General features: G+C 41.9%; 2 protein-coding genes across 2 annotated transcripts; one reads left to right on the top strand and one right to left on the bottom strand.

Annotated features, from left to right (window-relative positions):
* Positions 1-162: 162 nt before the first annotated feature.
* On the bottom strand, positions 163-5,616 carry C922_02999 (hypothetical protein; the record flags this gene model as incomplete). The annotated part of the gene is made up of 1 exon (XM_008818593.1): positions 163-5,616. The coding sequence occupies one exon, from the start codon at positions 5,614-5,616 to the stop codon at positions 163-165; it is 5,454 nt and encodes a 1,817-aa protein (XP_008816815.1).
* Positions 5,617-12,821: 7,205 nt separating this feature from the next.
* On the top strand, positions 12,822-14,603 carry C922_02998 (hypothetical protein; the record flags this gene model as incomplete). Its single annotated transcript, XM_008818592.1, has 1 exon — positions 12,822-14,603. One exon carries the CDS (start codon positions 12,822-12,824, stop codon positions 14,601-14,603), a length of 1,782 nt encoding a protein of 593 aa, XP_008816814.1.
* Between the last annotated feature and the right edge of the window lie 540 nt (positions 14,604-15,143).

Genomic DNA, 15,143 nt, shown 5'->3' with positions numbered 1-15,143 from the left:
CAAAAAAACAAAAAAAATAAAAAAAAAGGAGAAAAAAAATGGAGGAAAACGTGTAAAGGGGTCTATATCGCTTACTCAACTCGTACTGCCCCTAAAAGAGAGGCCCCTCGCACCCCTTTTCACCTTCGCTTGCTTTTTCTTTTTTGCCCTCTCTTTGGCGAATTAAAAAACGTTTAACTTCCAACAGAACTGATCGTCGCGCTTCCTAAAAAGAGAGACATTCTCCTTCATAAGCTTGTCTATGCACTCAGGAGGGGCATCAACGTTGGTTAATTTTTTGCACGAATCCATAATGTCCACATAGGAGTATTTCTTCCTATTTTGCGTGTTGCCGCTGGCACCGTTGTCATTGGTCGCGATGCCTACGCCGACAATGCCACCATTTACAGTGGCGTCGTCCACTTTGTTCTTATTCTTTGGAGCCTTCTTCTCGTCCGAGTTGACTGCACTTTTGTCTTTATTAGTGGCAATTTTGTTACCGAAATTTTTCTTCGCAGCGCCGATTCTTGGGGATAATCTGTTGGAGTGGTCCTTGCCATCATTGCTACCCGGCTGTTCACCTTTTGCATAAGAATCCTTTTTATTTTTTCTCTCCACGTTTACATCACCATTCTGGTTGTTACTTTCTTCACTCTTTTCGACTTCGGTGCATTTTCCATGTTCCTCCTCATTATGATTGCTGTCCTCAGTGTTCTTCTCTGCGCTGGCGTCATTTTCGAAGTCGCTCTGCGCTTCCTCCGCTTCATTCACTTCTCCTGCTTCGCTCATCTCGAGTGGTTTCTTCCTCTCGTCTTTCATTTTGGGTACCTCGTTGCTGCCCAAGTCTGTGGACACAGCAGCCGAGTCGTCCTTCTTCTTGTTCTCGCTCTTCTTATCTCCGCTTTTCCTTGCGCTGTTTTTTTTATTATAATAATTTTTTCCACTCTTCTTTTCCAACTCTTTGTTTTCATTTTTCGCCAACACGCCGTTAGTACCGTTACTGTCGTACCTCACGAGGGGGTCCTTTTTATTAGGCTTGTTGTTGTTGGCCATGAGTTTGCTACCGCTCTTACTGTACTCGCCGTTCATCTTCATAGCGCTCTTACTATTACTGCTGGAGTTGTTGCCACTGCCTCCGCTTGCACCGCTTCCCGTGCCTCCTCCATTTCCGCCACTCCCGTCGCCACTGCCATGGTTGGTGGTGTTCGCTGCGCCGTTGCTACCATTCCCATTAGTGCCATTTCTGTTGTTGCTACTCCCGTTGCTGTTGCTGCTTGCGCCGTGGCTGCTATTGTTCCCACTGTTGTTGTTGTTATTGTTGTTATTTCCGTTGTACGCGCTGCTGTTACAGTTGCTGCCGCTTCTACTTCTGTTGTTCTTCCCTCCGTTGCCTCCGTTTTCGTTGGCGCCTCCCCGATTGTTCTTACTATTCGCGTTGCTTCCCGTGGCTGTCGCGCCCATCCCAACTTTTCCATTATCGACATCTTTCACACCTTTGTTCAATCGATTATGATGATGTGATGTGCCCGACCCGCTGGTGGCCGCTCCACCCTTCTCATTCAGTGCATCCACATGATGGAACTTCCTCACATCATCTACGTTCCTGTCACCCTTATTGTTGCCTGCCCTGTCATGATACACATTGCTATGGATGTGATTGCCATGCATGTTATTTCCGTACATATTATTGCCGTACATGTTACTAAAAACATTGTTATAATTATTGTATGCATTTGCAAAATACCCGGGCGCGTTATTATTCGCTCCGCTTCCACCTGCTTGGGGTGCTCCCGTACCTACGGAGCCGAGCATAGAGCCATTGTTAAAATTATTCTCGCTGATTCTTCCCATATTGTTACCATCACCACCCCCTCCGCCTCTGGAAAATGTTCCCCCTTTGCTGTTATTGTAACTGTGCTTGTTCTTCATTTCGTTCATCTGATTATATGCATTCGGATACATATTGTACCCTGCACCGAACGAATCACAGAAATTAACATTTGGATACATATTGTACGGAGCGTTGTTCATGCCATAATTGTAGTAATTTAAATAGGCATCAAAGTTGGAAGGAGGATTGCTTGCTGAGCTGCAGTGTCCATAAATGCGACTGTCATATCCATTCATCGTGTTGGGAAGATAATACATGTTGTTAAAATTCATATACTGCTTTGGCCCCAGTGGCACCCCCGAATTGGGCATCATATTTAAATGGCTTCCACCCGTTCCTGCGATGGTGCCGGTAGACATCGCCGTTGGTGAGTTGTTCGTGGTGCTTGACCCGCCAGCAGCAGTGGAGGAGGAAGAAGCCATGGGCTGCACACCATTGGGGGTGGTCAAATTGGGAGAAGAAACTACTGCTGAGGAGATGGACCCAGTACCAACACCGGTTCCTGAGACATTAGCGGCATGTGTACTTCCTCCATTGATAGCGGCACCGCTGAGACCGTTAATGGGGCCTCTTCCGTTCGTTCCCATGGGAGACGCGTTCGTGTTGATGCTTCCACTGACAGCAGCAGTACCACCAGGCGCACTCGCACGAGAAACGCCACCACTCTGATTGTTTCCTCCGTTGCTGCCACTCACATTGTTACTACTCCCCATCATGGTACCCACCGACTTGAAAATGTTATTCTCTATAATGTTTTGTATCCTCTGTGTGGTCTTAATTCGAACGTTTAACTTTTTATCATTTACCGATTTGGTCTTTAAATATTGCGCTAAGGATTCCGTCTTCTTTTCATTCCTCAAGGTGATGAAGATGGTGTTATTCACGTCGTTCCTGACATTCAGAACGTCCGTCGGCTGGATATTGGGACTGCTCAGAACGATGCTTTTAATCGTGTTGATGTAATGCGAATTGATGTCTCTGATGATGATTACGTTTCGTTTATTATTCATATTCAGCAGGAAGTTTTTGTTGTCCTCTTCGAAGGCAATCTTGGTACTGCTAGCCAAATCGGCCGCACCTTTCGCCAAGTCAGTTGAGTCTTTCTCTACACCTTTATCGTTACCTTGACCTTCAATCGTTTTGCTCTTCTCTGCTGGAGAGGAGGAACTATCTCCTCGCGCTGCATCCGTCGATTCGTCTGCAACGGTGCCGTCTTTCCCATTTCCCTCTGTCGCATCAGCCTTGACCAAAGGCTTATTGGCGTCGGACTCTAACACGTTGTCTTCCCTCTTAAGTGAAGAAGAGTCCTTTACAGATCCCTCCGCATTGGTACCATCGACTGATGGTGCGACAACATTCTTATTATCTTCTTTTCCTTTATCCTCTTCTCCTTTATCTTCTTCTCCTTTATTCGATTCTTCTTCCTCCTGTTGCTGCTTCGCTTCTGCATCTTGTGCCGACGACGTGTCATTTAACTCCACATGGTTGGCCTCACCATCAATGCTTCCCTTCCCATTGGTAGTGACGACTTGCGGAGTGGTCCCCTGCGAAGTGGAGGCATCCGGATCTGCTTCCATTTTGTCCACCTCCCCTCCAGAGTCCTCCTTGTTGCCCACGTTGATGCACTTTAAATCGTTTAGCACGTTGGCCAAAATGGTCATATTATTTTGCGTGTTGCTACTAACAAGGGGGGAAATGTAGGGATGTTTAGCAATCACGTCAATACTAAGGTTCACATTATTGTACATAAAGTATAACAAGTAATCATCCGTCATGATGTTTTCCCTCCTGAAAATCTCCATCACTCTGTTCTTTATTTCGCTGTACATATTTGACGAGGTCATATTTTTGTAATTTTTCTTCTTATTCTTCTCATATAGGTACTTTTTAGTCTTCCGATTTTTCAGGCTGTCATGGTAGGGGTTGTGCCCATTAGCGTTATAGCTTGATCCACCAAAGTACATATTATTCATATTGTAGTAATAATAATTGAAGGGGACATAATTGTAGAAGTCGTTCACCATGCCGTTGTAGTTAAAGCGGGCATCATAATGGCCATCGTTGTTGTAACCGTCCGGTCCGACTGCTCCCGTGGTGGCGGCGGAAGATGCCGCAGAAGCCGCTGTGCAAGGGGAAGCGGTTGCGGGGGGGGTTGTCCCCGAGTCGCCTCCACTAGTAACTCCGCTAGTAGCTCCACTATGACCTCCACTGACACCTCCACTGACACCTCCACTGACACCTCCACTGACACCTCCACTGGGACCTCCACTGGGACCTCCACTGGGACCTCCAGTAGTACCGCCTCCACTCCCCCCTGCAGCGCTACTCCCTGTGGCGGCCCCCCCGCCGGAAGAAGACGTTCCGCCGTACATCTTGCTGGACGGATAATAATTGGATAACTCGACGTTCTTGCTATCATTCTCGTCCACGTAATAACTATAAGGATAATTGCAGCCATAGTTGGGCAGATAATTATAATTTGTGTTGTTATTATTATATATCACCATATTATTCATGGGATCCATCATCATGCCGTCATTGAGGTCGTTACTGCTGCCGTGATGGCTGAACCCGTCGTAGTTCAACGAGCTGCTATTGTGACTATTGCTGTTTATGTTGCCGCTGAAGTTGCCGTTGAAGTTGCCGCTGAAGTTGGCGCCGAAGTTGGCGCCGAAGTTGCCACCCATATTACCGCTCATACCACCGCCAACATTATTGTTGAGCATGCTGGGGGGTGGTCCCTTGTAATTCTTCCCCCCCTTCATATTGTAGTTATTCTTACTATTCTTGTGGTCATACTTATAGTTAGCTTTACCTGGGTAGCTACCCACATTTCCCTTATTCGCACCTCCGTTGCTGACGCTGGCGTTGTACCCCCCGTCGAAGTTTTTACTCTCACTTTTGACAAAGCTTCGTCTTTTACTCGGATCCTTCGCTGCCGCACTGTTGTAATCGTTCTGTTTGTCCCTACTCGCTGGGTGTTCACCGTTCACGTTGTTGGCTTTGCCGTACTGGTACAGCACCCCGTTGTTCTTGGCGCTTTCGAGGTTACCATCGTGGTTGCTACTGCCATGGTTGTCATTGCCGTTATTGTTATTTTTGCCACTCCTCCAATCATTGTTCGCACTAAAGCTTCCGTAGTATGCGGTGTTGCCGGAGGGGTCGCTCTTGTCCGACTTGTTCCCAGGCTTCTTCTCCTTCACAGCTTTTCCGTGACCCGGGGCAGTGTCGCTTTTTCCGCTACCGCCGCCGACACCGCCGACATTGCCAACACCGCTAACGTTGTCGTTACTCGTGATGGCAGAGGCATTGCTGCTCTCTTCGAACTTTCCCTTTTCGATGTTTCCTCCGTCCGTGCATTGGTTCTCCTTCTTCCTCGCGGCGCCACTTCCGTTTCCTACGCCATCCACGTTAGGAATCTTATTATTTTTTTTTTTCTTTTTCTTGTCCTCCTCCTTGTCGTCCTTTTGATTATTATCATTCTGGTTTGCCTCCTCCACCTTCAATTCATCACCCTTATGGGTGTTGTTATCCTCTTCCTTCTCCTTCTTTACGCTTGACATGCACTTGGCTTGGCTCTTTTCATTTCCATTCTTCTCCAGCTCATTACTCCTATCGCCACACTTATCCTCGCTTGCATTTCCGCTGTCTTTAACTTTTTCGTCACTACCTTTGGCTGTTCCGCTGTTTTTCGCAGCCTTCTTTTTGCTTGCGCCGTTGGTGCTGTTCTCTCTGCTGCTGTTCATTTTTTCTTTTCTTTTTTTTGACGTGAGAATGTTTAAAAGATTGTCGAATTGTTTAAAATGGGGCAGAGAGCCGCGACGACAAACGGGAGGGGACTACACACATACAGGTGTGTACGGTATATGCACGTAGGTACGTTTAGATATGTACGTATATGTACACAGATGGGAGTAATATAGAACGGGGTTGACGCGGGCATGTAAAGACGCACAAAAATATACCTGTACAAGTTGTCTCCGAGAAGGATATTTCTGCTCGGTCAGGCAGGTATATGCGATTACTCACAATTATACATACACACGCGTGCTATTGTAACAAGGTACTCCTCTCTGTGATGTACGCTCTCGCATGTAGATTATGTAGAACATGCGTGGATAGCAGGTTCGAACAGATGTTCCACTCAAGCCTTCGCAACTGCATATGTGTAGACGGAGAGGCGGTGATGCAGTCGCACAAACAATACAGCTGAATGTGGACACGCACACATTCGCGAACGAATCTTTTTTTTAAAGTCTACGTAAGTATGTTCGTATTTATGTATGTATGTATCTACGCATATATGTAAGTATGTATGTTGTTTTTTTTTGTTCTTTTTTTTTATTTTTTTACTTTCTCATTTACTTATTATCCTAGTGGAAACATTGAACGATAGGCTAAAATGCTCGTGCAGAAGGGGTATATATTAAAATAAAGGGGTAAAATGTGAATTTTTTTTTTTTTAATTTCATTAATAAGTTGTTTAATGAGGATTGCATAACACAAGCGCTCTTGACTCATCTCACATATTTTCTCTGATTTTTTTTGGGGCAGCTATTTTTCTTTGTTTTGTTATTTTTTGTTGTTTTTTGTGACTATTTATTGTTGTTTTTTACTTTTTTCTTTTTGCTTTTTACTGCTTTTTATTGTTGTTATTTTTTTTTTTTTTGGGTATACATAACAATTGGGGGGAGCGCGCAGTGTAGACCCCTTCTATATATTCGGGGGGTACACAGGACAGAGGTGGCACACAACGCGGCGACATACACTCGCATAAATGCGGAGGTGTACGCGCCTAAGGAAGCATATGTACGTACTTATATATATATTTATTTATATATATTTGTACAAGCACATATGCACACGCGCGCCTTTAGGCGTACGCTTCACACGCAGACGTCCATACACGCTGATAAGTACGGACTCGACTTTGAGACGCACAGAGGGGCATACACACAGGGAGAGCGCGTTCACGTATATGGCCCCTTATTGCGTTACACAAACTTGCGCGTTATATAGCCTCTCAATTTGGCATATTTTGCATGCTTATAAAGTTATAAGCATGAAAATACATAGAGGGGGAAAATGAAACGAAGGGGTGGAGAAAAGAAAACAATGTTGAAAAAGGGGGGGAGGAAGGAAACAAATTGAAACAATTTTGTTCCTCTTAATTATAACAATCTGTAACGTCCATTTAACACATGTACGAGCGGTAAACATAGAACTGGGGGCATATATACGTCCGCGCGCACGGAGATATGCACATGTACACACATACATATATGTAGGCATATACGTGGGGCATATGCACATCTATATACTTATACATGCATACAGACGTGTACGCGAATACTCGATGGCATATTCACTCGTTCATCTTACAAGAGAGTAAAAACGAGGACGGTTCATTCGGGGAAGTACTACAACCCAGGGCTGCTCTTTCGGTCCCTTTATGCTGTAAAGAGGTACGATGTGCGCGTAGGCGGGATCGGGCAACGTAAAGCGGTGTGAAGCGGCACAAAGCAGCGTACATACAGCGTGCATATTATCATGTACGTATGCATGTATGCACTCCACTGCTACATCCCTCTTCACGCGCAAGCAAAATTACTCGCTCTAGCAGTTATATATCACTGAAATTGTTCATCACGCTGGGCAGTACTTAATGGCATATCGCATAGCCGCGTTTGCATGCTCGCAGTAAGCATTTTAAAAGGAGCAGCATTCGCCACGTAGATGTAGTTATCCCTACATGCGCAAATGTGAACATAGGGAAGGGTGCCCAGAAGGCAGTACGATGCAGGTAGCGCCCTCAAGGTAACACCCAGAAGGTATAACCCAAAGGGCAAAACCCAGAAGGGGCCCAAAATGTACTCAAAAATGTACGTACAAATATGTAGCACAGGCAAACACGAACGCGCGCATTTGCTGCTATATAAACTCGCTAAAATATCATTACAAACTTTTGGGGGCGTTCACAAAGGATGTACGCAAGGAGAAAACTGAGATTCCTATAAAAAATGAAACACATGTTTTTTTTTACTGCTGCAGTTATAACGCTTATTTAATTTGTCGCGACTGGTCGCAAACTTTTCGCGAATCTTACAAAACTGAATGACCTCGCTTCACAAATTAAACGTTCAACATTGATATATGTCAAAGCGGGCACGGCGCATATGCAAGTTTATGGTTAATTACAAAGTGAAGAAATGCGCGCATCGGCATATACCAACATTTGCTATGCAGGTGAGATATGGTATGCATACGTAACGCTATACAAGAGCATCGTTATGCATATGCGTTATTATGCTCATTTTAACTTCGCGCAAACATGTTAACATGCACGATTGCTCGCTTATACGCGCAGGAAACGCAATCTCATTCTTTTGCGTGTTTTCCTTTCTGTTTTTTTTTCCTATCATACGTGTATGTATATAATATATATATCATACATAATACGTGACATCATGCATTACATACCGTATGGTTACACGTAACATGTATAACCTGGAAAGTACATTTTTACGCGCGCTTTATTCAAGCATCCCTTTTTGCGCCGTATTTTAAGGAAGGCATAAAAGAAAAAAAAAATGCGCTAAAGAAAAAGTCGTGCCTCTTATTTATTTTATTATCAAATGGTAAAGAAGTAGTACAGAGAAAAAAAAATCGTGCATGATTTTGAAGAGTAACTTTTATTTTTCTCGCACTTGGTGCGCGGTATCCACAGCACATAATATATATTATATGAGTCAATCTTTAGCATAAATATATCTACGTACGTATCGTGAATTAGCAAAGCGAGTTTTTTGTGTAAACGCACGGGGCACATGCGCATAAATGCATACCACGCATTACGTACATATTATGCGCATAATAATATGCTGCATTATATATATGCGTACTTGGACCAATGCGCAGATTTTTCTTTTCGCCCCCTACGCGTATAATAAAATGTATATAATATGTATATTATATATGCGTATTTAATTTATATGCATATTTATATATACCCATCCGAGTGAACTTCAGAGAGGGAACTGCCAAAATAGGGACAAAACGATTAAGCACATTCCTTAACAAATGCGAACGGTATGCATAAAAGTCCGCGGGCGGTACGCATACGCGCGATGTATATAATAATGTGGTAAAATACTATAGGCGCGCGGGACGAAATGTAATACAAAACGATTCATGAATATATGTACTTGCGCACTGTTCCTATGCAGGTAGCGCGGTACATGCATGCTTATACGCGCGCCATGTAAAGGCACAGTAATATACATACGATTTAGTAGGCACAAGGAGATGGATAAAATTGCCTGCGCGCTTGGGAGGGACATACAGGTATGCATTTAAAGTATTCTATACGTTATGTTGTTCATGTTATTATGCGCGTATTTACTAGGCATATTTTATGCCACGTGAAGGCACGTGCGCGTAGGTACAATATATACTCTCACGCAGGTATGCGAGAGTCGATATATAAACGTGCTAATCGTGCGAGGCACGTCATTCCGTTCTCCGTGAAAATGGTTTGCCGTGCGGGGGTAAACTTCTCCTTTAGATGCAGAGAAATTATGAAACAAAAAAAACAAAATTTTAACAAGGGTTTGAAAAGTAAGAAAGGGGGGTTAGATTCTAATGTGTGAATGGGTATGTATATATAAGTACGTATGTGATATACAATGTGCAGTATGAATACGCGACGGGTTTTATATGTAGGGCGATAAAACGCTACTTTGCTTCGCAAGGGGGGGATGTAAAGGGGGAAGCCACTGCTTAAGTTAAAAGAAAGAAACGCGCATTTAATGATGGCAAATAAAAACAGTGCTATCAACGGATGGGTCGCACTCCGTTGTGCACGCGTCATATGGATACAATAATTATAGATGTGCAACTGCGCTACATTTATCGCGTACGAACGGCGGGCATATAATAACATGGTATAATATAATATTACATTATATTACGTTATATTACATTATATTATATACCGAGCATATAATCACGCATATATAGATAACGTTGTAACGCGTTTCACATTGACAAAAATGCACGTGTCGGCCGGCTTCCATCCCTTGCCACTACTCAATTTAGCACTTAAAGCATCTTCATTGCGGGGCACTCGCCTTACTAAGGAAAAAAAATGAAAGGCGAAATGCGTTCGTATCAACTTGAAAAATATGTAAAAATTGAAAAAAGTATGCAGCACATAATGGGGCTGAAAATTCTGGATCAGAAAATAGCATAACTTTTCAACAGGGGAAGGTAAAAAAAGAAAAAAAAAAACAATTAAAAAAAAATGTATGTACTATTTATGTATACCTCTTTCTACCGTTAACCATGTGATATTTGCATTAAGGGCCACTTTTTTTAAAATTATGCGTATTGAAACAGTACGTATACGCTACATACATGTACAGCATAATATCATAGCACAAGTTACGTTGGCATGTTTTTTTTTAAATGTCCGATGTGAAAGCACCCACGGGGGTTCACGCAGCAAAAAATTGGGCAACCATAAGCAATCACAAAAAGCAAAAATGATTATGCATTTGTCCATGTGCACGATGGATACATAAGGAATGATAAGTACCATGCAGCGTACACATACTCTGCGCATTAATCGCCTGTGCGCTCACAATGTTTGAGGCATCTCTTCCGCTGGTGCAAACAGGCACCAACAATGCTGCATATAATTGTAATAAATAAGGAAAAAGTGCTTATTGCGTAACAAAGAAAGAAGACGATGGGGCGGTCTACAAATGAGTGAAGTTCGTCTTCTTCAACACCATGTGGGGAAAAGCAAAGCTATGAAGCTGCGAAGCGGCAAACAACAACATTACGATGTGAAAGACGAAAGGGTGTTCCCCCGAATGAAACCCAAAGCGCTTTTTCAAATCACAATGAACTTTTTAAAAAATTCCCTTTCTTGCAATTTTTAAAAATTGCGCAAAATTTTTCATAAATAAATGGTCACAATCCACCGGGTCATAAGGTCCACTGTTCACCCACGCGTGTGTATAAAATATGTGTTTATATTTATACAGCATAGTGAAGCAGCGCGGCGCAACATGATTAGAGACCTGCTTAGCGATAACCGATTCAGCTATGCATGTTATTTGTTCGAGTGAAAATTTTGATCTCCTTTGCTACTTTCGCGCATGTTTGTTTATCTATTCCATATACACAATGGCATTTAATTTTTAATCGTGCGCGTGTACGTACGTATGTAGGAGTTGCCATGCCGCTATCTACACTCGCAGGATTGGTGCGTAAAATGAGAACATACACCAGTTGGCTAACACATGTATATCCGCGCACACGCGGGTAAATTCGAGTACGTATGCCGTGAAAAGGTCCAGCAGTTCACTAGCCATTGTGGGAATTTTACATATAAATTGTGTACAATGAGTGAAAATAGCGGCACGTAAAAAAAGAAAAAAAACTCAACACTCATTTTCTCCTTTCCCCAGTTACTACCACGAATTAGTTATTTTTCATATCCACGTCCATTAAGAAGTTTTGCGAAAATTGTACTGCAAAATTGACCTTTATTTAAGTGACCATTTTAAAAGTGGACATATCGACACACGCGCATATGCATGCCATGTCAGGCGCAAAATAGAAGCCGTAAGTGCGCGGTAAGGATTAGCAAAAAAAAATTATAAGGGATAATTTTGATTCTTTTTCTTATTTCAAAACGATAGTAGCAGTACACTGTGCTACCAAGCAAAAAATTGGGAAAAAAAAAAAAGAAAAAAGGATAAAAGCATAATGTACGTTTTCTGCATGTACTCAAAGAACTGTGCTGATTTTATATGCGCGAAACACACGTCGCATGGCCAAAATTGCAGGGGCTAATATTTCCACTTTAGCAGCAACATCGTGCTATGTAAACACACACATGAACAACATTAGCACTTTTGAAAAGCCTCGCAAACATAAATGTGCCCATTTTATCAATTATGAGAAAAGCAAAGAAGTAGGTATAACCCTTCTTTTTCACCCTACTCCGATAGGAGTCTATCGCTTGGTTGAACAATATAGACGAATTTTTACAACCCCCTCCTCTCCACATTTGGGGAATTAATTACTTGCCATTCTTTAAGAAAGGTGTTATTTTTTTCTCCTCCTCAGTTATTCCACTTGTCAAACTGGTCCAATGCGGAACGATGCTTTTTACAAATTTTCCTTCATATAAAAAGTTTAAAATGGCCTTCTTTTATCCCTTTACCTTTTTATACACTTGAAGTAGCATCGCTCTTGTTCAAGTTGCATTTATGTGGCTCAGCACTGCGACAACGTTTTCCCATGCGTAACTGTAATGGTAGTTGCCAATTCAACTATCCGTTCAGGAAGTTTTTTTTTTTTTCTTTTTTAACCAAATAATAGTTCGCTAGCATAGCTGTTTGCCTATTTTTTTTTTTTTTTCATAAACGCCGCATGGGTCATGTAGTTTTTTCCCCCCTTTATTTCATTCGTATCTCCACGTTTGGAAGCATTTTGGCTTCATTTTTTTTCATCCCATTTTTGGGAAAATGCAAAAGGGGAGAACAGCCTGATGTGTTGCTAATTCTTTTGTTTCTCACGTGCCCGTCCCATGCTCCTACTTAATCATTTTCGCTTCTATGAAGCGCTTCATCGTTAACATGTAGAGAAAAACAAATTGGGCAATCAAAACGCTGCAAGATGGTTAATATGTGTGAAAAGAAAGGTACATGATAACTACACCCAAGAGGTATCTCAAAACGATGGAAAAAATGAAAAAAAAAGGAATAAGATGACCCCCTCCAAATATAGGACAGAAAACAAGCTGGCAATAGCAAGGTATGGGGGGAGAGACTACCTACCATACTTGTGTGCATGTGCACCACGTACGTTTATCCGTTTTGTTTTCAAAGATGTGCGGAACTATTATACACAATTTATGAACACAAGGCAATAAATAATGATTAAGAGGGCAAACTGCGTGGTGATACATATCAGAAATGGGGGTACAATTTCAAAGAATAGTGAATATAAAAACACAATTGTGAAGGCCTTAATCGCAAAGGTTACCAAAATTAAGGAGAACAATAAATTTTTTAACTGCAACGGGTATTACGATTTTTTATTTCGTAACTACGCTCTGCATATTTGCTTGGACGATGCTTTCAAGCTGTTTTATTTGCAAAATAAAGACGGCTACTTTAGCAAGAAATTGATGAGACACGTATGCTGCATAATCAACAATGCGTCCATTTATAGCATACTAAAATTTCGAAAGGAATACATCATAAATCACCTTTCCGAGTGTAACATTTATAAATACAAATGCGTTTTCCAAAGTGAGTACTTTCATTTTGTTCACAACCTTCTGCTGCTATGCTGTTTACAGTTATGCGTGCCTTCCATTTTGGAAAAGATCGATCAGGAAGAACTGCACAAAATAAGGTTAAAAAATTTGCACAAATTTTGTGATGCCATGAATTATGTAACACCACAAGGCTGGAAAAGTGAAAGGAACAAAGACCCACTATGTGATGTGCAATTTTTGTCAAAGGTGTACAGCTCCTTCTGTGCCAATCATATAAATCCGTTCCCGTTTGTGAACAAATTTATATACCAACATTTGTGCGCAAATTATTTGGAATTCCATTTGGAGAGGCATGCCTTCACTTTCCTACGTGCAGAAGCCCATGAGCGGTCTCCCACCACCTTACACTCACAACGGCATAAAAGTGAAAACCCTTTACCCATATGTCAAATTAGCAAGATGCTGTTTTATCTGTCGAAGAGTGACTTGCATTTTTACTATGAATGTTTTATAAATAGATACTTTTACGTCATACGAAGGTATCTGCTTCCCTTGACTGATGCCCCAGTAGAGGAAGATTCACTCCTGACGCATGCCAATAATGACACTGACATTTCTGACAGGGAAGAAAAAATAATAGATAGGCTATTAGTAAGCCTAGTGAACTTCTTATCCTCTTCGTATGTAATGGAAAATATTGAGGGGAAGATTTCTCACATCATTCTATGTACATACATCACGTTGGCGCTATTCAAAAGGTTATATAGGAACCACTTGGCCCATTTTAACTGGTCCAGTTATGATGCACCCAAGAAGGGAAATGTAAAAAAGGGTCACTTCATTTTGCTAACGCAGAGGAGTAAGTCTCACTTACTCAGTGTGTCCTTCGCGAAAAAGTGCTTCCTACTGATATATGTTATGAACGACCTTGTCCAGAAATTGCCTGGACGAGTCATACAAAATTGGAATAAATGCAGCGGAGAAATGAACATCACGAATAAAATATGTAACACCAATCATTCACTTCAACAATGCATGGGGGTCATAATGCCTAAGCGTAACTCCAGCCGATGCAACAATGCTACAGATTGTCCATCCAGAGGAGGGCTCCCCAAAAATATAGACAAATGTACAAAAAGAAGTGTAGACAGCTTCGAAGAATTATTTCCAAACAGGAACTTTAATTTTATCAGTTTTGTGAATCTGCCCTTTTTGAAAGTGCTGCATTTTTACTCGTTACTTCACCAACATAGTAACAACAATAACGCAAATGGGAACTGCAAAAAATCTCTGCTAGAGAGGGAAATTTTTTTCTTTTTACAACAGTACATAAGAAGGCACTTCCCTCAATGGGAATGCACAAGCAGTGGAAGATTCCCCATGGCGTTTTTTACCATCGATATAGAAATACAAAAGAGGGAACAGCGAGGATGAGGTTTATACAGGTGAACTAATTGATGTCCTCCTTTTTATTCTTTCCTAGTACACTTTCTTTTGAGTTGCCTTTTGAGAAAATTGTCATTTTCTTCCCATATTAGGATACTCTGGGGGAGGTCTTCCCTTACAAAGTTGTATTTTGGGGTACAATGAACATGGCTGTATGGACAGCGTGGCTTTTTTTTGTAACTCCATTAGTTGCGCATACGCATGTACTCATATACGATGGAACCATTTTTTTTTTTCCATCGCTTTTAGCTTTTAACTCATTTTTACGTCATCTCAAGAACAGACGGAACGCACCTTCACTCTCAGTTGCAATTTAGAAGTGGACTGATTGGGTGTCCCCCTTTTGTTGTCTGAGTGGATAAATAAGACAAAGGAGAAAATATTTTTTTTTTCTCTCTCCTACATTATGGGAGAATTTTTGCCAAAATGTAGCATATCAGCGTCGAGCCGGTGGAGAAAAAATTGTGAACTCTTTGACACGTTTGTTTTTCTTCACCCATGGGGATTTAAATGCGGTTCAGCAATGGG

The sequence above is a fragment of the Plasmodium inui genome (genome assembly GCF_000524495.1).
Source record: "Plasmodium inui San Antonio 1 unplaced genomic scaffold supercont1.11, whole genome shotgun sequence".
In the NCBI taxonomy this organism is placed as follows: Eukaryota; Apicomplexa; class Aconoidasida; order Haemosporida; family Plasmodiidae; genus Plasmodium; species Plasmodium inui.
This window is presented reverse-complemented; position numbering and strand designations above follow the sequence as displayed.